The sequence below is a fragment of the Mus musculus genome, chromosome 3, assembly GCF_000001635.26.
Source record: "Mus musculus strain C57BL/6J chromosome 3, GRCm38.p6 C57BL/6J".
Classification (NCBI taxonomy): domain Eukaryota; kingdom Metazoa; phylum Chordata; class Mammalia; order Rodentia; family Muridae; genus Mus; species Mus musculus.
The window spans coordinates 63,906,874-63,930,900 of record NC_000069.6 but is presented as its reverse complement, the minus strand read 5'-3'; the positions used below and the strand labels follow the sequence as shown (position 1 = coordinate 63,930,900).

Below are 24,027 nucleotides of genomic sequence, written 5' to 3'. Positions count from 1 at the left end.
GACAGACTACAGGGGTTCCGCAGGAAATTAAAGCTAAGATCGGAGCTCACTGCAGTAGTTTTGAGATGAGATTAGTCAGCTTGGTTTTCTAACTTTTCCAAGCAGTTCTTGGAACTCAAGAGGGATATACCCATGATGACTTAGTCCTGTAGATATGAAAGTACAACTAGATACTTCACATCTTTAAGGGACTATTTTCCTATTGTCCATTTACAAAGCTATAGAGATAGAGGAGTAATGTCTTCTTTTCCTCTCTGGTGCTTTTGACATAGGTACCTGTGTGTGCACATCATATAAGCAAGTAATAACAAAGGCCTCACAAGTGAGTGTGATATGCTACTGTCAGTCATAAAACTATGGGGTGTGGAAACACTAATTCACACTGTTATATATTTGATTTCTGTAAGGTAAGTTTTTTTTTTGAATTTTCATTTTTTGTTTTATATTTTTGCAATGCTAGATAGAGATCTAGCCCAGGGCCTCAAGTGTTAGGAAAGTTCTCCTGTAACATTTTAAATATAATGAACCAAACAGAGTTAAACAATAGTCCCAAGACGTCTAATGCTTCTAGTACTAACTGTAGAGTTTGGGAGCGACAAAGGGCACCCTCAGGTGGGGTATTTGGTTTTAAAAACATGTTCACTTGTGGAGTCCTGAGCAACACTGATTCCTTTCAGCAACCAGGTGTGAGAAAGCATGGAACAATGCAGCCAGTGATGCTTCCCAGCACCTGTGTGCAGAGTTTTTACCATGCACCAACAGGTCGGTCGTTAGCCCCTCTGGAGGTCAAGCTGAGGACCACCACAAGTGGGTTGTTAGATTTTCTTACAGGCTCAAAAGCCTCAGAGTAAAACATAATTTTATCAGGTAAGATATTTTAGAATTGCCAGGCACAATGGGAAAGGCCAGATCTCTCTTTGGGCCAAAGTTAAATTTATTACACAATGCACATTTCAGCTTAACAAATAAGTATATCTCCATCTCTCTTTCCTTTATTATTCTTGGCATTAAAAATATTTAGAAAGCCAGGCACACGGAAACACAGCAGAAGCCTCTGTATGGGGGAAGCTAAAGATTAGGACGCTGAGGCCAGCCTTTAGAAACATAAACCCTGTTTCTAAAGAAACAAAGGTTGATGCCATATGTGTTTCTGGGTGTGCTCTCCAGCACCATAAAATATGGCAAGTGGATTTCTGAGTTAGAACTAGCCTGGTCTGCGGAGCTAGTTACAGGATAGCCAGGGCTACACAGAGAAACCTGTCTCAAAAATGTAAAAAACAACAAAATAATAAAAATACAAGCTTATAGAAAAAGTAGCAAGAATAAGAGACTGTGCATATTTACACAGATGTCTTATCTTTTCACGGCATTTTTGTGTTGTTCTGCTGTCCTGGCTGGCTTGGTACCACCAAGGACACGCAGAGACAAGAGTGCAAACGCCCAGAATGGGCGGGGACCCCGGAGCCGTGCAGCGCAGCGACCCCTACCGCCCACCAGGGGGCGCCCGCAAGGCTTGCTGGACGCCGGAACATGGCGCGGCCGCCCGCGAGCCTCGGGTCGCAGGCGCCGGACCGCGACCGAGGGGAGGCCAACGTGGTGACACGGGTGTCGCAATGGGCAGACAACCATCTGCGCCTTGTCCAGGTGCCACAGCCCGGCGGGGTGGGCTAGCCTGAGCGGAGTGATCGCGGCAGGCCTGGAAGAGGACCCGCAGGGGCGGAAAGACAGCCGGGCCACAGGGGAAATGGCCAGGGAGGCGACATCGCCTCATTTGCCCTCCTGGCGGCGGCGGTGGTCAGGCCTGGAGGCTGGCGCAGGGCTGGGGACACCACAGGGCTGGCCCAAGAGTAGCTCCTCATTCAGTATGGCGGGCTGGATACCCAGGAAGAGCAGAGAAGCCCGAGAGGCCTTAACAGAGCAGAGCCAGGATGGGTTTTTCCAGGGCTGGGGTTCGAACTTTGGTAAGCATTGTAGTGCTTACCACTGAACTGTATCCCCAGTTGTTTTGGTTTTGGGTTTTGGGGTTGTTTTTTTTTTTTTTTTGGTTTTTTTTTTTTTTTGTTTGTTTGTTTGTTTTTTTGGTTTTTTGAGACAGGGTTTCTCTGTATAGCCCTGGCTGTCCTGGAACTCACTTTGTAGACCAGTCTGGTCTCGAACTCAGAAAGAAATCCGCCTGCCTCTCGTGTTTTCTTTTTAAGTGAAACAAGAGAAGACACTGAAATTCAATCATAGAAGAGACACTTAGACAGCCAGTCTACTACCAGATAAAGGACTGCTAAAGTCCCTGTGGTGGTGGTGGTTCCTGTCATGGAGCAGTCGTAGTAAATGATTTACTGGGAAAAGCTGTAGAGCCCTTGGACATTAAAATTTGGAGACTGATCTTGAAGACAGCCCATTAGACTTTAAAGTACAGTTGTAGGCTTGAGGCAACAGTGTTCAATGGGAAATCAGAACTGGACGTAAAGCTGAGTGAGAGTGAGCTGCATAAACCTGGTGGAGTGGGTAAAGCCCTAGTCTTGACAGACATCTTGAAACAACGTCAGAAAGGTACAGAAAACGGTCTAGAAATGAGGCCTAGGGGATTCTCTGGGGAGGGAAGGTAGCAGAAGCAAAATCTGAGGCAAACAGGGAGACAGATGATTAGGAAAATGAGTAGCCAAAAGCCAGGACAACGTATTTGGAAGGAACAACAACTTTTTTGTTTGTTTGTTTTGAGACAGAGTTTCTCTGTATAGCCCTGGCTGTCCTGACTCACTTTGTAGACCAGGCTGGCCTCGAACTCAGAAATCTGCCTGCCTCTGCCTCCCGAGTGCTAGGATTAAAGGTGTGCAGCACCATGCCCTGCCCGGAACAGCTTTTAAGAATCCTGCTGAGAATTGGAGGAAGCTGAACTTTGCAAAAGCTTTGCAGCAAGAGAGCATGAGGTCCAAGGCCAGGCCTGCTGACATGCTATTGTAGCGCCACGTTAGAGCAGTCTGGTATCTGCCATTTAGTAGTAATCCTTGCCAAATAAATGCATACATTGTTACTTACTATACTAATATTAAAGTTCAACCATTTACACAAACACCAGCTATTTTGTATTTGTAAGGTTTTCTACCAAGTACAAAATTCACCATGGGTGTAAGGCTAGAAATGCTAGGCCATGGGTGCATTCAAGAAATTCACAGGCGGGCCAGGCGTGGTGGGCCATGCCTTTAATCCCAGTACTCGGGAGGCAGAGGCAGGCAGATTTCTGAGTTCGAGGCCAGCCTGGTCTACAAAGTGAGTACCAGGACAGCCAGCTCTATACAGAGAAACCCTATCTCGAAAAACAAAACAAAACGAAACAACAACAACAAAAACATATAAAAAAAAATCGCAGGCAAAGTAAAAAGCATTCACTCAAGTCCCTGTGAGTGCCAGATTGCTAAGGAAGAACTAGGAAGGAATGTGGAAGAGTCCAGCCAGCATTTGAGACATCTGTGTTATTTGAACTGTTAGTGGTCATGAGGACAGTCTCCTTCCTTTTAAGTTGGTACGCTGACTGTTATAAATGGTAATTGGTGAGGATTAATCGTTACCTCTCTTCCTGTAGAACATCAGCACGGGAATGGCCATAGCTGGGATAATGTTGCTGATAAGGAGCGTCCGGCTGGTGAGTGACCAATGGTACAGGCAACAGATAATTGACTTGGTCTCCAGGCTGCTTGGATACATCCTGGGAGAGTTTAAATTATAATTTAGAATAACAAACACACTTTAAGATCTTGGTTAAGATTTAGAACAGAGAATTTATTTGGGGGTCATAAAAATGTGCAGAATTTTACTTACTTAATTCAACAGACTATACGCATAATATTTTTAAGACTTAAAAGGAAATGTTTCCATAAAGGATTTGGTTTGTTATAAATAATATAGTCACTGAACTTGAAAAGCTGAGGCAAGATTGCTGCAAGTTCCTAGCCAGCCTGGATTGCTGATGAGTTTCAGGTCAGCCAGGCATGGGCCAGAAAGAGATCTTGTCTCAAAACAAAAACAGAAAATAAACAAACTAGGATTTGTCTTGTCTGGGTAGAGAGGTGTTGTTACAGATAAAATCTTGGCTTTTAGGCAAAACTGTTTCTCAGGTGTTTTGTAAATAAACCACTATACGTAGATAGAAATTCGAGTTCTGATGTGGCTGTTTTTAAGTTAAACTGTCAGATTATAGAATTATCCATTTAATTTGAAAGGTTACAACTTTCCAATTTATCCTAGAATGGTCTTTTGAGATTCTGCCTAAGAATATATATAATAATGCCTATTATATATAATTATTATAATTATATAATTATTTATTATACATTATTTTATATATTACTATATAATTATTATATATTATATATGAAGTAATATGTTGCATATTATCTATCTCCATATATATGTGTGTGGATATATATCATTATGACGTTCATGTTGATGAATATCTGAAAACAAAATACATATAAGTACTTTATGTATGCCCCCCCCCATACATACACACACACACACACACACACACACTCAATTCAGAGTGGTCCTTCTGAATTGCAGTTAAAAGTAAGTTCTGGGGCTTGGGGATGACTCAGTGGGTAAAGCTATGGAGACCAGAGCCCACATGAAGGTGGAAGAGAACATACTCCACAAAGTTGTCCTCTGATCTCCACATGTACAATATATCATGTATACACACACACACACACACACACACACACACACACCACTAAACAGAAAATTTTAAAAATTCAATTCTGGTTGAGAGATGATTGGAAATTTCCCCAGCGGTTAAATAAAGCTCTTCTCCCTTGCAGAGAAAATATGCTGCAGCATTAAATATGCTTTCCTGGTAAAAGAAACAAGTGCAATGTGATGCAGTTCTGAGCTAGCCGTGATGTGTGCCGCTTGTAGCATTAAGTAGCTACTAACCCTGGGTACCAAGTAGCTGTTGGGGAGTAAAATCTCAGGGCTGGCCTTGGTCAGCAGGGTTTGTTTTGTCTCCTAAATGATTTTTAAAAATAAAAACATGTCTTGCCAGTTAGGAGTCATTTAACTTGACACAGCTTCGCTGAGGATTTACATTTTCCATCTCTTATATAGTAGTTTAAATGGTTTTTAAAGTTATTTACTATTTTTATGTGTATGTGTTTGTGCATGTGTGAGTTTATGTGTGCCAGATGCCAGAAGGAGAGTGTCTGGAACTTGGTGCTGGAAACTGAACCCACATCCACTGCCCTTAACTGCTGAGCCATGTCTCCAGACCCTATAAACACTTTTGATTATATATTAAAGCATTAATGTGAAATTAAGAACCAAGTTAAAACTTTTCAATGGCTATGTCTTCTTGTTAAATGCTTAGGTATCTTCACATTTTATTTCCATTATAAGTGAAAATTACATCTTCTTCTTTGTCAACCAACAGACCTCAAAATTTACAACCTCTTCAGATATTCCAGTAGAATTTATAAGAAAGAAAGTTAAACTACGTGGCCGATTACAGCGGATAACTGAGTGTGGTCTAGAAATTGAACATATACCTATTACTTTACCTTTCATATCTTCATGGAAAGGTAAGTAAGAAACAAGAATTGCAAAATTGGATAACAACTGTAGTGATTGTTATGGCATTTAATAACTAGATGCTGTTTATAAAGTAGCCAAAATATTCTAATTCTGATTACTTTCTGTAACCTATGAAAATCTAAACCATGGTCTGATTTACAAGAAATTATTTAGTTTGGCTCTAGAGTCCTCTCCTTTGTTTTAGTTGACTACTCAGTCTTTCATTTAGGCAGTCAGCTGCTCTTGCCATAAATGATGACAGTCTGGGACTAAAAATAACTGTATGATGCTGAATTGAACAAGTGCAGCCCTTCTAACTTTTGTAGTTTATAATCCTTGTGGAAGATTGATAATATACATGTGAAAATTTGTCCTAATCTCAATGAAGACAGAGTCCTGGAATACATAATTATTTAGGTCTCGTAGGGTTAAGGAAATATGCTCATATACAGTAGTCAGAGAAGGCCTCGTTGACAACTTGTTATATAATCAGAGACTTGAACATTTGAGTGGGCTAGCCTGGAGGAACATAGGAAGGGATGAACCCACACCTTTTGGCAGTTTAAATGAAGCCTCCTGTAGCTGAAACATAGTGAAGAAAGGTTGAAAGGAGCCAAAGGAGACCAGATGTGTAGTAGGAGCCACATTGTTTGTCTACTTCTTATCATTTAACTGTGCTTCATATAAAGGAGTCTAAGCACAGACACATTTCTCCTGTAGATTCAATCTCATGACTGCAGGGATACATAGGGAGACCCTATTTCAAAACAAACAAACCAAGAACAAACAAGAGTGTGGTGATGAAGCAGACTCCTTGGTGATGGTATTTACCACTGAGACAGTGCCATTCTGTGTCATTCTCTGGTTTTCCAGCTGTCCATATTCTTGCTCTCATTTGACATACTTTCTCCTTTCCCTGAGTCTATGTTCATCTGTAAAACCCACATCCTATCTTTTTGATAGAGTACTCTTCTTCTCTACTTGAGCCATGTTTCTCTTTCTGCTACCTTCTAGCATCTCTGTATCATCCCATTAAATGTGGATTGGACTTTTCAAAGTGTTTCTATGCAAGATTTATTGAAAGAGACTGGAGAAAAGACTTAGTGGTTTGAATACTTGATGCTCTTCCTGAAGACCCAGGTTCAGTTCCCAGCACTATTTTGTCATATCATGGCTATCATGACTAATATGTCATAACAGCTAACATGGCTAATACGTATAACAGCTATCATGATTATTATATTCTAACACAGCTATCATCCACTATGAAGTTATAACAGCTATAAAAACTACTATACCATCAAATGGCTATCATAACTATTATGTTAGAACACAACTATCACTGTCATGCATGGTTATTAAGGAGATTAGGGAAATGACTTAAGGCATCTCAACAGTGGCCATGATGGCTCACAACCATCTATAACACCAGTTCTAGGGGATACAATTCCCTCTTCTGACCGCCAAGGATGGGTGCACATATACACATGCAGACAAAACATTCACACACATAAATCTTAAAAATTCAAAAAAAATTATTGAAGAACTAGAAAGGCAAAAAAGAGTCATATCCCAGAAACAAATCTAAAAATAGAGATTAGAAATCATGGGTAGGCAACATGGCTCAGCAGGTTAAGGTGCTGCCTTCCAAGCCTTTCTAGTTGGATGCAATATCAAGGACCCACATGGTAGGAGAGAAATAACTCCACGTGTTATACCCTGACTTCCATGTGCATGTACACACACACACACACACACAAATAAATAAATAAGTAAATAAATGTAATAACTTAAAACCCAACTAGATAGACAGTTGGGGGTTGGCGAGATAGCTCAGCACGTAAAGGTATTTGCCACCATACAGAAGACCTGTGCTTAATCTCTGAGATCACATGATGAAAGGAAAGACCTGACTGCCACTGTCCTGTCATGTCTGCATGTGTGCTGTGACAATGCATGGACCTGCTCACACACGCCATAAATAAATGGAATGATTTTTAAATATAGAAATAATGTGATTTTTCCTATTGTTTTGAGACAAGTTCTTACTATATAGACCTGGCTGGCCTAGAACTCATTACGTACACCAAGGCGGCCTAAAACTTGTGACAGTCTTGCCTCTGCCAGTTGAAATGCCCAGCCAAAAAACCCCACAAGCTTCTAAAAGTAACATTTACATTTCCCAAAATATTCAAAGGTTTTGGTGAAAATCTATTGACTTTTTTCTAATCATGCATTTGTTATGGATGGTTTATTAAATCATAATAACTTTATTTATATTGACTGTATCATACTTGGAGTGTGCAATAAGAAATTTCCTTTTATTAAATAAAAACCCGGTGGCCTTTATTATGTGAAGAACTGGGACACCAGTACTAAAGTGGATAGTGTTGAATTACATTCAGACATCCACTTCAAGTTTTCAGTTACCTAATCTTTGGCCTGACAGACTATAGAAGTTTTTAGTGGAAGATTGGTGATACTGGCAACTTCAAACATTAGAAGAGCCCTCAGCTTGTATTTGGATATCAGTGGCTTACAGTCATCTAATTTTTAAACCTTGTTTCTGACTTGTGAGTGTTGGGATTACAGGCTGTACTACCTTCCCCCACAGCATCACTAATCTGTGTCATATGTTCTGTCTTAATCTAATTGCACATTATTTGTATCAAACACTTTTTGCTTAGGATACAAGCTTCCTGCTCACTGTTGCCTCTTTGCCTGACACTCAGGGGAGAGATACAAAGAATATATTTGTAGGAATATTCATTTGTAATAATGTACTCTAAATGATTGCTTAAATATCCAGAAATAATAATGGTTTGTGACTTAAATTATTAGTGCTCCTTTCTGATAATTGTGGATGTCTTATTTTTACTCAGACTATATTCCAAACAGATGCAAACTGTCACAAATAAACTTCATTTGGATTTATTTAAAAAACAAACAAACAAACAAACAAACAAAAAACCCACATTGCTGGGTGAAGTGGTGCATGCCTTAAATCTTAGCAGTCAGGAACTAGAGACAGGAGGATCTCTTTAAGTTTGAGGTCAGCCTGGTCTGCATAGAGAGGTCTAGGCTGGTCCGAGAAACACAATGAGACCTTGTCTAAAACTGTTTTAAAACTACACTTTCAATTTTATTTATTTATGTGAAGGGGTATGTCCCACAGTATAGGTGTGGAGGGCAGAAGAAAACTCACAATTTTTTCTTTCTACCATGTGGGTCTTAGGGCTCAAACTTAAGCCAGACTTGGCAGGAAGTGCCTTTAAGCCCCCAGAGCCATCCATCCCACTAGCCTTTGGACATCTTTTTAAGTTGAATATTTTTTTTCACCTAGAAATAGATGAAATTATCCTTATTTATTTATTTATTTATTTATTTATTTGGTTTTTCGAGACAGGGTTTCTCTGTGTAGCCTTGCCTGTCCTGGAACTCACTCTGTAGACCAGGCTGACCTTGGATTTTTTAACCTCGTGCAAGTTCTCTCTAAATTTTAAGTATATAATTTCTTTCTTTCTTTCTTTCTTTCTTTCTTTCTTTCTTTCTTTCTTTCTTTCTTTCTTTCTTTCTTCCTTCCTTCCTTTCTTCCTCTCTCTCTTTCTTTCTTTCTTTCTTTCTTTCTTCCTTTCTCTCTTTCATCCCTTCTTTCTCTCTCTGTGTGTGTGTGTGTGTGTGTGTGTGTGTGTGTGTGTGTGATGTGTGCATCTGAGTGTGGGCATGCATGTAGAGGTCAGAGGAGAGCTTTCAGGGTTTGGGTCTCTCTTTTCACTGTAGTTCTGGAAAGAGAACTCAGGTTGTCAGACTCACAGTTAGCACTATCACTTGTTGCCTTGGTTGCTTTACATGTTCCTGAGACAAAAGTACCTGACCAAGGAAACTTAAAGGGAAAAAGTTTATGTTTCATTACAGTTCCAACAGGATACAGTGCACCAAGGTGGGGAGGGCATGGCAGCTGAAACTTAATGCTCGCCAGCCAGTCATGGTTCATCAACTGTCAAAAAGCAAAGAGAACGGAGAAAGTGAAACCGGGCTTTAAAATTTCAAAGCCCAGTTGGTCATGGTGGAGGCAGTCCTTTAATCCTAGCACTCAGTAGACAGAAGCAGGTGGATCTCTGTGAGTTCGAGGCCAGCCTTGTCTACATAGCAAGTCTGAGGACAGTCAGGGCAACATAGCGAAAGCTTGTATCAGAAAAACAAGCAAACAAACAAATGAACAAACAAGCCTGAAGCCTCTCCTCGACCCCCAGTGACACACTCTTCCAGCAGGTCTCCACCTCCTAAAGGTTCTACTTGTACGGGTAACCATATAAGCTGCATTATTGATCTATGCATAGAAACAGCTCTGAGATGGTACAAAAGGTGAACCTGGCTAAATCTTTTCTGTTGTGAAGCATTATTCTGCTCCATACTTGTATGGGAATTTTTGTTTGTGGGGTTTTGTTGTTGTTCTTTCTGTCTTTCTTCCTCTCTCTCTCTCTCTCTCTCTCTCTCTCTCTCTCTCTCTCTCTCTCTCTCCCTCTCTCCCTCCCTCCCTCCCTCCCTCCCTCTCTCTCCCTCTCTCTCTCTTTCCTCCCTCCCTCCCTCCATTCTTCTTCCCTTTCCCTCCCTCCCTTCCTTCCTTCCTTCCTTCCTTCCTTCCTTCCTTCCTTCCTTCCTTCCTTCCTTCCTTCCTTCCTTCCTTCCAGTACAGGGAGGCCCTGCCTGGTCCTGAACTCCTTATGTAGACCAAGCTGGCCTCCAACTCACAAAGATCCAGTTGCCTCTGCTTCCTGAGAATTGGGATTAAAGGCTGACTATACTTGTATTATTTTAAAAGAAATTTTATAAAAATAAGTGGTCCTAAGTTTAAAGCTTGAGTACTTATAAATAACTATAATGCATTGTTCTATGTGTCCGGGTCTTGGAGGAAAATGCCTGGAATTTGCACTGTGGTCTGCCCTTGAAGCTAAATTGTTTTCTGTATTACTTTCGCAGAAGAACCACGTGGAGTTTTGCTGGTTAAACTGGCTGGAGTAGAACTCACTGAAAGTGGTAAGGTGTGGCTACAGGCAGAGCTGAAGCCTTCCCAGCTGCTCTGGTTCCAGCTCCTCGGAAAGGAGGACTCAGCACTCTTTTGCTACCTACTAGTGAACAAGGCAAGTAGTGTGAAGAAATTACTGAGCATCTTTTAGTCTTAACATAAGTAAACATCTAATTAATATTTTGAATCTCTAATGAACTTTTCAAACTGATAATTATGGTTATATGTAAAGAACCAGGGGTTTTCATATATAAACTTCATTGTAAAAATTTATGGCTATTTATTTTATTCAGATAGGATTTATAAAGGGGCTGGAGAGGTGACTCAAGCAATTAAGAGCTCTTGCTGGTCTTACAGAGAGAGGACTTGGGTTCAATTCTTAACACCCACTTTAGGCAGCTCACAACCCCTCTTAAGTCCAGTTCCAGAGATACAATTCCCTGTTCTGGCCTCCGGGGGCACTGTACTCATGCGCACTGACACACAAATAGGCACTTAATTTTTTGAACATTAAAGTCTAAGGCCTGGGGATGAATGAAAAGATGACTCAAGTGCTCAGGAGCTCATAGTATTCTTGTAAAGGACGTGAGTTTGATTCCCAGCACCCACACCAAGCAGCTGACAAGCACCTGGAACTGCAGCTCCACAGGATCAAACTCCTCAGGCACATGCACACACATACATAAATAAAAGTAGGAAAAATAAATGTTTGTTTTTTTAATTAAATAACTAAAAAGATAGGACTGGAGGGAAGGCTCATTGGTTAAGACACTTACTACCTTTGTAGAAGACTTAGGTTTGGTTCTCAATAACCATATGGCAACTTGAAAGCTCTGTAACTGAAGTTCCAGGAATCTAATGTCCTCTTCTGGCCTGTGAGGGCACTAGCCACACATGGTGTGCATATACATACGTGCAAGCAAACACTTGTACACATAAAATACAAACACATGTTGATAAAAAATAATAAAATAGCCAGATGGTGGTAATGCGAACCTTTAATCCCAGCACTCTGGAGGCAGAGACAGGTGGATCTCTAGGAGTTCAAGGCCAGCCTGGTCTACAGAGCAAGTCCCAGGACACCCAGGGCTACACAGAGAAACCCTGTCTCAAAAAAAAAAAAAAAAAAAAAAAAAAGTAAGTAAATAAGATACAAAAAGTAAAGGAGAAAAACTTCCAAATTATTGATTTTGGCCATTACTAAGTAAAGGATCAGCCCTATATATTTACATATGCATGAGTTTTTAGGTCAGTTTGTTTCTAGAAGTCATTTCAGAAGTGTAGCTTGGCAACTAGAACAAAGTCTTCTACAAAGAACAAGGATGTTTCCGCAGGTAAATACTGCTCCATCTGCTCCAATATCCTGTGTGCTCACACACAGAAGCCGTAAAAGTAAATGCCATACACACTACTTCTTGTATACTGAAACTATCCTGTGGGGATGCTGGTCTCAATGACAGGTAGGACTCTAAGCCGTGGTGATTGTCTTGCCCAGACTAACCAACTGGCTCGAAAGCCCACCTTCACTCCACATCCTCACATTGTTTCCTATGTGAACAACCATGCTGTGCACACTATGGGATTCAGTAACTTCTGCTTGAATTCTACTAATGTGTGAGACTGAAACTTAGTTGTTTGGTTTGGTTCAAGAAAATGAGCTTATAGAATGTTTAAAACTGAGACAAATATAATAAACTGTGCATAACTCTTTTTTGTCGTCATGAACACACATTTTCTTGCCTAGAGAAATAATGTTTTCTTTTTAATTTTGTATTAAAGCCTTTTTCTTTTCCTAAGGATTACTTTGTTTTGTAGAATCTTATAAACTATTGCCATGTTTAACCCAGGAACTTTGACATTATAAAATTTGAAATTATAGATTAACTTCACATCAATTGTGGTTTACTTTTTTAAACTGTATATGTGTTCGTGTGTGAATGTGTGTTTGTGCATCTGTCTGCTTGAGATTATGTGCACATGAGTGTGTGTGTGTGAGTGTACTTGCATGCACATGGATGAGCCTGCTACAAAAGGGCACAGGATCCTTCTGTGTTGGAGTTATAAGTATGTACGAAACACTGGTCTGTAACGTGGGTGCTAGGATCCAACTGTGGTTCACTGGATTGTGAAGGGAGCGCTTGTTTTGTTATGTTGTGCTTTCTTAGGATTTGTTTTTATGTATATCTATGTCTACATATGTCTACATGTATGCACACGTGTGTGTAGACACCAGACAGACACCAGAAGAGGGAGTTGGATTTCCTAGAGCTGGAGATACCCACAGCTCTGAACCTCCCTATGTGGGTGTTAAGAGCTGAACTCCAGTCCTCTCCAAGATCAGCAAACACTCTTAAACTGCTTAGCCATCTCTCCATCCCCGTGACTTACTTTAAATGAAGCTATCAATACCTGATTTTCCTAGCTTTGTTAAATAATAACAAATAAAACAGGATCTGCTTTATTCCTATGAATTCCTATGGGGGGTGTTGCAGGATATTTGGTCACACTGAACCCCAAGATTATGATATTTACTGGAAAAACCTGTTTCTAGTTGTAGTGTGTCTTAGCACACACCTTAAATCCCTTTGGCTGGAATAGAGACACACCTTTGGTACATACCTGTAATCCCAAACAATAAAGATAAAGTTAGTTTGTAGAAAGAAGCAATCATGATGTCTAATTGGGTGGCTGAAAGTGATAAATCAGAGAAAGGTTTGACAGAATGGGATATGCTAAACTCTCAGGAGAAGAGAGAGGAAAGGGAAGCTACTTAGAGCAGTTCAGAGGCAGGGGAGAAGGGGGTTTACTCAGACAGTTGTACAGAGACAAGTTTTAGAGAGAGAACAAGCTAGACACAGGTGAAGACAATGTGAACAAGCCAGAGAATGTGAAGGAGCCAGAAGGTTAGAATATGCTACCAAAGTTAGTTTGAGGCCAAGCAGAACAAAAAGTCAGAAGCCAAGAGCAAATCCAGATTGAATCAGTCAGTTTGGAGAGGAGTTTGAGCCTGAACAGCTGAGTTAAACCAACTAGCCAGAGTTCAGAAAGAACAAGAAAGGGTGAGCTTATTCATCAGGTAGTCTCAGAGGCTGAAATATTCTAGGCCTACGTAAGATTGTATGGAAGCTAGAAATTTCTAGGACTAGGCCTAGGTTAGCAGGCTGAGACAGTAAGACAATTACTACAAGAGGATAAAAGTTATTTTAACGGGGGGGGGGGAGGGGGGGTCACTTACTGATTTGATTAAAAGTGAGATATTCCAGAAATGAAAATTTTAAGGTAAAGATTCAACAATTATGCAGAGTAGGTATGTTTAAAATGTACATATCTGGGGTTGGAGAAATTGCTCAACAGTTAAGGATAATGGCTATTTTTGCAGAGGACACCACCCTTGAGTAGAGGCTTACAGCTATAACTCTGGTTCCAAGGGATTTGATGTCCTCTTCTGGATTCTGCAGGCACCAGGCATGCAAGTGATAGACAGGCATACAAGAGAGCAAAACACCCTTACACATTAAAAACAAACACACAAGAAAACTACCTGCCAGAGACCCCAAACCCTGGGACTCTGAAGTTAACAATGTAATGCTGTCCAGTTCATTCTGACTTGTTCACCTGTTAGTTTTTAGTCTACTGTATTTTGCTGTGGGCTCTCATTGTGCACATCTTGTGCTCCATTTTCTCTCTACAAAGCCAAGAGAGTTAATAGCACCTTTGAATGCTTCGTCATTTCTATGCTTCTTTGCATTAGAGATCAATGAGAATCAGCAGTGACTTTGAGCAAGGCTTGCATGAATGTAGTATATAAAAAAATAAAATCTTTCAAATTAGCAATAGCTGATTTAGGGTCTTCAATCCTTTTGTTGTTGATATGTTTGTGTGTGTGTATGTGTGTGTGTGTGTGTGTGTGTGTAGGGGTATACGGGTGTGCACTCTTGTGTGTGCATGCATGAAGGCCAGAGTTTGATATCAGGTGTTTCCCTCATCACCCTGCACCTTTCCCTTCTCTTTCTGAACCTAGAGATCACCTACTCACCTCTCAGCTGGCTGGCCAGTGACATCCAGGGATTCACCTGTCTCTGCCTCCCAGCACCAGGATATGAGCCTGAACTGCCTTGCCTAGCTGTTTGCATGGATGCTGGATATCTCCATGCCCTGTTTTATTGTTGTTACCGTTTTGTTCGAGACTGCATCTCTTTTTTTTGTAGTCCAACCTGGACGTGAATAAGTAAGTAACCCTCCTGCCTCAGCCTCACAAATGCTAGGATTACAAACATGTGCTATCAAACTCAAACTCAAACTCAAACTCAAACTCAAACTCAAACTCAGCCTCACAAATGCTAGGATTACAAACATGTGCTATCAAACTCGACCTGGAGGCCTTGCATTACGTGTTTTTTGGTTGGTGGTGTGTGGTAGTGGTGGGTTTTGTTATCCTTGTTGTTGTTGTTTTTGTTTTTTTGTTTTTTTTTTTCTTTTTTCTGTTCTTGCCGCATTTTTAAGGTAAATAAGATATTATGGTTATAATAATCACAATAATCACTCCTAAGTAATTGGTTTCCTCCTTTTTATTCAAGGGCGGATATTTTAACGTGAATCTGAATGAGGAGATTTTGAGAAGAGGCTTGGGCAAAACCGTCCTTGTTAAAGGGCTAAATTATGACTCAAAAACCCACTGGAAAATTCACAGAAACTTACTTAAAGCTGAATTGACGGCCTTAAAGAAAGGAGAAGGAATATGGAAGGAAGAGTCTGAAAAAGAAAGCTATTTTAGAAAATTGAAAGACTCCTGGAGAGAGAGATGGACAAAGGACAATGATTTAAAACCAGCTGGAGCAGACCTCGGCTCCACCAAAGACAGTTATCACGACAGCCGGCGCAGGGCGTCCGGGAAGGGGAAGGACAGCGTGAGCAACTACTCTTTCTTTCTGAAACTCAGAGAATTTGTGAGCCGCTTACACTTTTGGAGGAAAGGATGAAGCGTTGTGAGGTCTGGAGGTAACCCTAGAAGAACGCCATGGAACTGTGTGAGCACTTTTCATTGAGGCAAAATGGAAATTCCCTCAGGGGATCAAAATCCCAGTCTTGCAGTATTTGTACATTAAAACCATTGTTAAGGCCGGGCGTGGTAGCGCACACCTTTAGTCCCAGCACTTGGGAGGCGGAGGCAGGCAGATTTCTGAGTTCGAGGCCAGCCTGGTCTACAGGGTGAGTTCCAGGACAGCCAGGGCTATGCAGAGAAACGCTGTCTCTAAAAAACAAAAAACAAAACAAAACAAAAAAACATTGTTAAAATCAGAATCAATTTGAATAAGTTATGATCAATGTAATATACTTTTAGAAAGTAGTGACACACTGTAAAAAGTTACCCAGTAGAAAGATGTATATATGCAGAACTAATGTTTTGCCTTGTTCTTCTGCCTCCCTGTACCCTAGTGCCAGGGATTGAACTCAGGGCCTCAGGTACTCTGGTCTAGCAGCACATCATTACTGAGCTACATTACCAGCCCTATAGTGCTAATGTCTGAAGAGGAAGTTTAAGTATCGACTGTTATATTAGTTGTCTAGGACAGCCATATTTGACATTTGTTTTTCAGTTTTATCAACTTTATAATAAAGGAATTTAAAAAAACATTCTTTCTGAGATCACTCTTTTTCTCCAGTCATCTTTCTAGCCACTGCTGAGTTAGGACCACTGATCCAAGAGGTAAGACCACCATTTCTCGTAATAAATACAGTTATTTCCATCCGGTAGTTAGATAAGAGGATTTCCCTTAAAACAGAGATGAGGACGGCAGCACAGATGTCAGAAAGGAACGATCTTTAGGACATCGCGGAGCCCCTGAACTCGCCAATTCTCAAACTACCCTGCCTTCTAACTCCTCATTGCATGAGAGAGTATTCTGCCTTGATAGTAAATTTGGAGTTGGGCATGGTAGCATGCACCTGTAATCCCAGCACTTGGTAAGTAGGGACTGGAAGATAAGGAGTTCAAGGCCACCCTTGGTTCATACAGAATTCAAGACCAGTTTGAGCTAATTAATATGAGACACTATCTAAAAATCAGAAATATCAAAAGCAAAACCACCCCCAAACCACTTTAATGTATATATTAAAATCTTCCTGACAATGTAAGCCTCTTTCACAAGGCCAACAGTATTTGCTAACTGTTGGGACTTGATCTAATAATGGAGTCCTTCAAGGGGAATTCAGAATGCTTGTGCGAAATCTCCAAGAAAACAAGACAAGAGTCTTGTGACCTAAGTTTCTCCAAAAGCAAAATTGTTTTTGAAATGTGCTTTCGTGCCCTTCCCAGGCATAGCAGATAGGAGTGAGCTTACTCCAGAGTATTCATTACAGCTGGATATTGTTACTTGTTTATATGCCTCTTTGGAAAAACATGTTTTTACCACATGTCCTTGTGATTGTACACTTTACTCAGGTGACTTCTCTTAACCTTCAGAGTTAATGCTCTGAATAAATTTGGCTATTGCATAAGATTTTGGTCTGCCTCATTTTTAGGCCACACTATTCCAGGTTGGCACCGCCAACTAGAGTGGCTAACATCCTCAAAAATCTATATAAAAAGGGAGTTTTTGTTTGGTTTTTTGTTTGTTTGGTTTTTTTTTTTTGTTTTGTTTTGTTTTGTGGTTTTGATAGAGTCTCATTACAAGGCTCTCACTGGCCTGGAACTCACTATGTAGACCAAGCTAGCTTTAAACTCATAGAGATCTCGCTTTGCCTCTGCCTCTGCCTCTGCCTCTGCACCCTAAATGCTACCATGCCAAGCCAAGAAGAATTTTTTTAAAAATGTGATACCAAGAAAAGTCAGACCTAGCAGGTCACTTTCCTATTGCCTTGACAGTTGGGGTCCAAGAGTCACCCCACAAACCACACAAACACTGATCTTAGTCAGACATGGATGGTTTATTGAACACACACCCTAAGACTGATCTATTAGAGAGCCATAGCTTAGAATTTGTGAGCTGGGGTTATGACCCCAAACATTTTTCTATGTCAGCTTATAAAGGCGAAAACTGAAAAAAAAAAAAAAAAAAAAAAAAAACCCCACAGTGAGCTCATACACAAGTACTGGAAGTAATGCCCAGTGGTCAGCCCTGACTTAAGCCATTTTAGATATAACAGATCATATTGACCTTTAATTTTATGGGTCCTACCTGAAGCTTATAGTTGTGAAATTGTTTAAGATTAACAAACCTCATAAAATACAGGACATAACAGAGTATGTGGTCAGCATTACTCTGCTCTGACTTAAGTTGGCAGGCATATTACAGCAACAATATGAAATAGCTGGCAGACATGGAACAAAATGGCTCTCAACACTGACAACATATCATGACCAAGGTAACTTTATAAAAGAAACCACTTAATTTGGGGTTCATGGTTCTAAATGGTTAGAGTCCATGACCGTCATGGTGGGGGCATGGCAGCTGGCAGACAGTCATAGTCCTGGAGCAGTAGCTGGGAGCTTACATTTTGATCCACAATCACAAGGCAAAAGAGCTAAGTGGGAATGGCAAGGGTTTTTGAAACCTCAAAGCCTGACCCCAGTGGCACACCTCCTCCAACAAAGCCACACCTTCTAATGGTTCCCCAAAGAGTTCAACCAACTGTGGACCAAGTATTCAAACATATGAGCCTATGGGGATGATTCTCATTCAAACCAGCACAGAGTCTATGCTGTGCATTTAGCATTAGTAGCTGCTGGACTTCTTGTTAAAACCTAAGAAGAGGATTCTGAGCCTTTAGACATTAAGCACTATCACTTTTCATTGAGTTTGGAAGCCTCTAAATGTATTTTTGCATCTTTACCTTTTTTTTTTTTTTTTTGGAGTAGGATGCTATATTGTAGTTTTTGTTTCCTGCTCCTAATACCTCAATAACTTGTCTTGTTTTTACAGAAAAGTTAACATTTAAGTTCTTGCACTTTATTGTTTTCCATTGCACTGGCTGGTTCTGTGTGTCAACTTGACATAGGCTGGGGTTATCACAGAGAAAGGAGCTTCAGTTGGGGAAATGCCTCCATGAGATCCAGCTGTAAGGCACTTTCTCAATTAGTGATCAAGGGGGAAAGGCCCCTTGTGGGTGGGACCATCTCTGGGCTGGTAGTCTTGGTTCTATAAGAGAGCAGGCTGAGCAAGCCAGGGGAAGCAAGCCAGTAAGTAACATCCCTCCATGGCCTCTGCATCAGCTCCTGCTTCCTGACCTGCTTGAGTTCCAGTCCTGACTTCCTTGGTGATGAACAGCAGTATGGAAATGTAAGCTGAATAAACCCTTTCCTCCACTAACTTGCTTCTTGGTCAAGATGTTTGTGCAGGAATAGAAACCCTGACTAAGACATCCATTTTGGCATATATAATTCAGTGGCCTCTGACATTTTAGCTACTACATTGTTGTCTTTCCAAGTATGACATGAGAAGATCCGGCTTTTTAGGTCTTTCACGCAGTCTAATTTCCTTGTGTTACAGGGAAATTAAGGAAAAATAAGCAGGAAGATTCCTAAATGGACTTCATTGGTTGACTTGGTGTTCTGTACCTAGTAGTAACATCTTGAAGCTCATGTGGTCTCTGGAGGAGAAATTTCATTGGCTGGCATTTTTCTTTGGGATCCACAGATCCACTTTATTGGCTTTTTCACTGATCTGGGTTATAGACCAGTTTGTTTGCTAGTACAAAAGCCAAGGTATAACCTCAGACCCTTTGGATCTTTGTCCCTGGGGCTAGCTATAAAAAGCCCATTTCGAAAAAGTCGCAATTAGCCCAGATTGCTGGACAAAGCTCAGTTTCCTTGCCTTTGTACTAGTTGCTTATGCCATGACTCAAAACATGACATTCCCAAACATGGCACCTAGACACACTCAATATTTTAAGATGAAAGAAATTAAATATAAAATGCAGAAACGAGTGCAAATCTCTAACCAACTCTGGCAGATCCAGAGATATTCATTCTGAGACAAATTAAGTAGAATTATCTCTCCTACTGTGTTAGGCAGGAGTGGAACATTTCTCCAAAATATTAAACATTCAAAATCAGTATTTCTATTATTTATTAATATTTATTATTACTATTTAAATTATGTTATGTGCATCTGTCTGTGGGCACATGTGTGGTTGGGGTATTTGTGGAGGCATCAGATTCTCCTGGAGATGGAGTCATAGGCAGGTGTGAGCTGCCTCACATGGATGCTGTGAACCAAATTCTGTAAGATTAGTACATGCGCCTAACTACTGAGCCATCTCTCCACTCCCAATCTTACTAGTCTTATTAGAAGCATGGTTTCTAATGCTTATTTTTCTATAAAGAAGCAAATATGTTGGAGAAGAGAATGATTCAACCCCTTCCTGTTGTTCTGGCTTCCTTGTCAAAAGGTTTCTGTAAGCAGTCTGTTGGGCTACCCATATGCTAGCTCCTTCCCCTGGTACCATTCCACAGATGCCTTGAGGGGGAGGCAGCTCCTGAAGCTGTGCCCAAAACAGTCATTTATTGACAGTTACTTTTGCTAAAAAAATATTAGCTGCTCACTTGGACCCACAGAACAACACAAAGCTTGGTGTAACCTTGATTTCTGCCTTTGTCTTGTGCCAGTCTAGTTTATGTTGGGTCTTCTGCTTAACTGTTCGAGTCCTTACATTAATCATTCAAGGAGTGTTTGTTTAACCTATCTCATCCACCTTTAAGGCAGAGGGGTCAGACATAAATCATTGTTCTAAATCTGTAGTTATCTTGGATTCCAAGAAGAGAAAAACCTCATGGGAAAAGACTCCCCCTCCCCCACACCCCTCCCCCACAATGGCAATTATGCTTGAGTGTGCGACACTGCAGCAGACATAATCTCCTGAAGACCACTTTGTTCTCTCAATCTACAGCAACCACTTGGGACCACCCTGAAGACAACTGAGGATAACCAGTGGGACCGCACCTTGACCAGGACCGTTTAATTATTATACATCTCTTGCCCTCAATTTAAACCAAAGCTCCTGCTGGGTTTAATCCTGGCAGAAGCAGAGGCAGGCATATCTCTGAGTTCAAGGCCAGCCTGGACTACCAAGTAAGTTCCTGGATAGCCAGGGCTATGTAGAAAGACCCTGTCTCAAAAATAACCAAAGAAGAAGAAAAGCTCTCGCCAGTGCCCTGAAGACAGACTTGGGTCATTAGATTCCTTTATCTATTCTGTCCACCTTGACTGCATCAGATAAATCTCATCTCTATGCCTTTCCTCATTGCTCAGCTCGTCAGTGGCATATTGAGGATGAGTGGTTGGCTGAACCTAACCTGCTTCAGTGGACAGAACCCAGGGACAGATCACTATGTACAATTATTTCCTGGCTTTTTGATACAGGAGCTCACATATCCCAGGCTGGCCTAAAACTTGGTATGTTTCTTTGAATGACTTCGAACTGCTGTTTCTCCTGTCTCCATTCCCGAGTGGAGGATTACAGGCATGCACCACCAAGCCCAGTATGTCATACTTCTTGTCTGCAAAATACTGATGACATCAGCTTTATTATGATTGATGGTGAGCAAAGTAAGAGAGAAATAAACAATAAAAACTATACACGTGTGCATGATCCAGAATGGTCAGTGCTCAGCCACTAAATGCGCATTCTCACACAAGACCTGGAAAGGGAAGAGAGACAAGAGGCTCCTCATTGTCTTGATGGCCTTTTTCTTTTCTGTTAAAAAGTTATTCAGTATGTGTGTTTGTGTGCGTACACATTAGAGAGAGGGAGGAAGGGAGAGAGAGAGAAAAAGAAACACATGTATGTATACCATAGTGCATGAACGGAGGTTAGAGGTCAGCCTGTGGGAGTCAACTCTGTTCTATCATGTAGGTTACGGGGCAAAACTTAATGCACATGGGTTAACATAGAGCTACACAGGGAAAGACCTCCCCAAGTGTGAGTATGAATTCTTCAAGAGAGAATGTAATTAAATGCCTTAGCATTGACTATATGCACTATTTTGGTGGCTAATGGGTTATAACTCAAAAGTTGCTAAGACCCCTCCCCCCATAAATGAATGTGATTACAGGGTGACTCCAGAGGTGCCTTAGGATCGTAGCTCAATAAAGTAAAACTGGAAGCCACTTGTAATACACAAGCTGGGTTTTGGTGAGGTTTTCATCTGGGAAGGCAGCAAGGCTTTAAGCAATTGATTGCTTATTGAGATTCTTGCTTCTCAGCTGATGAAGGGGTTCAACCAGACTCAGAGGCAAAGAACAATTTTCTCTTCCCATAATTTAGCTTGAGTCTGTCTATCCTGCTTTATCAAAAGGGTCTTAAAACAAAAAGACAAAACAAAATAAATAAAAATAATGAGAGAAGAAGCAAGGGAGGGAGGGAAAGGAGGGGAGGAACCCATAGTACTGGTCACAGCAGAATACGCTGCCTGCTTGCAATGCAAATCTGAACTTGGGAAGAAGGAAGACCTGATTGCTTAGTCATATGACCATCTAGGGGCCTCTCAAATCACATCCGTAGAAAGGGGCTTACACATAAGTCCAATTCTGGCAGAGTGAATCTTCCACACTGTCTGAAGAGGTTGTGGATGCTGAGGACATTTTTTTCTGCTAATATCTATGCAGCGTTTCGATGTAATGCTTTTTGAGATGAGGTCTCAGTATGTAGTTCAGGCTAACTTCAAGCTGATAACCCGTCTTTGGTTTTCCAAGCTGTAGGCTTACAGGTGTACAGAGCGAGAGAAGGAAAATGCAAAATCTCAGCCCCTTAGAGCAGGAGGTCTCAACCTGTGGGTTCTGTGACCCATTTGGCAAGGCTCTAGGCCCAAAATCATTTACATTATGGTTCATAACCGTAGCAACATTGCAGTTATGAAGCAGCAAGGAAAATAATTTCATGGTCGGGGATCACCACAACAGTAGGAGCTGTATTAGAGGGTTGCAGCACTAGGAATGTCGACAACTAGTGCCTTATAGTCTGTTTCCTGACCCAAATAAATCAATGAAAGTTAATGGTATAAGTAATGTTAATTTATATAATTTTTATAACTGTTTTTACTTTGTTTTTGTTATCACACATAGCTCACACTTCCTTCATTCAGTACTTACATTTATTTTACGGCTCGAAGCACTGTATGTCAATTACCTGCATCTTCTCCCTGCTGAGGTATATACTGAGTCCTGTGATGCAAACCATACTCACTACATTTTGGACCATTTGCTCCTTCCATAGCACTTAACCCAGTCTCTTTGCTCATATTAGGAATTCAGTAAATACTGTGATAGAGCCTAAGAAGTGGGTGTCTGAGGGAAGGAAGGGCAAACGGGGAGGACGGAGGAGCAAGGGACATGTGGGGGACAGTGAGGAAGGGGAAGGAATGAGAGCAAAGCTGCAATTCCAAGTATGTATAAAAATGCCATGAGGTCCCCCTCCCCCTCCCCCTCCCCCTCCCCCTTCTTCTTCTTCTTCTTCTTCTTCTTCTTCTTCTTCTTCTTCTTCTTCTTCTTCTTCTTCTTCTTCTTCTTCTTCTTCGGTTAATAAGTGTGATTATTGGGTCTGGTGCCACTGTGGGACATGTGACTCCAACAAAACTCATTCTGTTGTTGGCATATGACCATCTGAAGTGAACAAAGAAAAAGAATGCCATATTGAAAACCTTTACTCTGAAGAAAAAAAAATCATTTTCCTAATAAAGCCTCAGTTTTATCCCAAGCTCCCCATTCCCCAAATTCTTGAATGAAAGAATGAAATGGACTTTTTTTTGGGGGGGGGATGCTAGAACCTGTTATTCTTTTTTGGTGGTGGTTGCTGTTTTTATTGTTTATTAAGACAGGTTTCACTAGTAGCCCTGGCTGGCTTGGAAGTCACTATGTAGATCAAACTGGCCTTGAACTCACAGAGATCCACCTTACTCTGCACCTAATGGTGTCTTGACCTCTTTATTTTACTTGGTGTATGTGTGTGTGTGTGTGTGTGTGTGTGTGTAAATCTGTACACTTGAGTCTTGAAGGTGCCTGTGGAGACCAGAAGCAAGTATTGATCCCCTAGTACTGGAGTTACAAATGGTTGTGAGTCACTGGATGTGGGTGTTGAGACCAAACCTGGATCCTGGGCTCCAGCCTTCACTCTTAGCTGCTGAATCATGTCTGTAACCCCAAGGAACCTATTTTTGTTTTTTGTTTTGTTTTGTTTTGTTTGTTTTTTTTAAGATTTATTTACTTGGGCTGGCAAGAGATGGCTCAGCGGGTAAGAGCACTGACTGTTCTTCTGAAGGTCCTGAGTTCAAATTCCAGCAACCACACGGTGGCTCACAGCCATCCCTAATGAGATCTGATGCCCTTTTCTGGGGTGTCTGAAGACAGCTATAGTGTATTTACATATAATAAATAAATAAATAAATAAATAAATATATAAATAAATACATAAATCTTTTAAAAAAGATTTATTTACTTTATTTTATG

The 24,027-nt window shown here is 40.9% G+C and overlaps 1 protein-coding gene across 3 annotated transcripts; it reads left to right on the top strand.

Moving 5' to 3' along the window:
* Window positions 1-1,393: 1,393 nt before the first annotated feature.
* E130311K13Rik (RIKEN cDNA E130311K13 gene) lies at window positions 1,394-16,219 on the top strand. 3 transcript variants are annotated; one of them, NM_177856.5, is made up of 5 exons: window positions 1,429-1,644; window positions 3,578-3,637; window positions 5,420-5,567; window positions 10,540-10,700; window positions 15,163-16,210. In NM_177856.5, the coding sequence occupies exons 1-5, from the start codon at window positions 1,531-1,533 to the stop codon at window positions 15,562-15,564; spliced, it is 885 nt and encodes a 294-aa protein (NP_808524.1). In that variant the 5' UTR covers window positions 1,429-1,530; the 3' UTR covers window positions 15,565-16,210. The 3 variants fall into 3 exon arrangements, with proteins under 3 accessions (XP_030108510.1, NP_808524.1, NP_001344753.1); NM_001357824.1 differs by lacking the exon at window positions 1,429-1,644 and adding an exon at window positions 2,103-2,547; XM_030252650.1 differs by lacking the exon at window positions 5,420-5,567 and having other exon boundaries at window positions 1,394-1,644; window positions 15,163-16,219.
* Window positions 16,220-24,027: the final 7,808 nt, after the last annotated feature.

Bases quoted from the DNA above. Each gene is read 5' to 3' on its own strand.
- E130311K13Rik (NM_177856.5), top strand. From the start codon at position 1,531: ATGGCGCGGCCGCCCGCGAGCCTCGGGTCGCAGGCGCCGGACCGCGAC. The intron at 3,638-5,419 runs GTGAGTGACCAA...GTCAACCAACAG, and splicing joins TGATAAGGAGCGTCCGGCTG to ACCTCAAAATTTACAACCTC. The intron at 10,701-15,162 runs GCAAGTAGTGTG...TTTTTATTCAAG, and splicing joins GCTACCTACTAGTGAACAAG to GGCGGATATTTTAACGTGAA.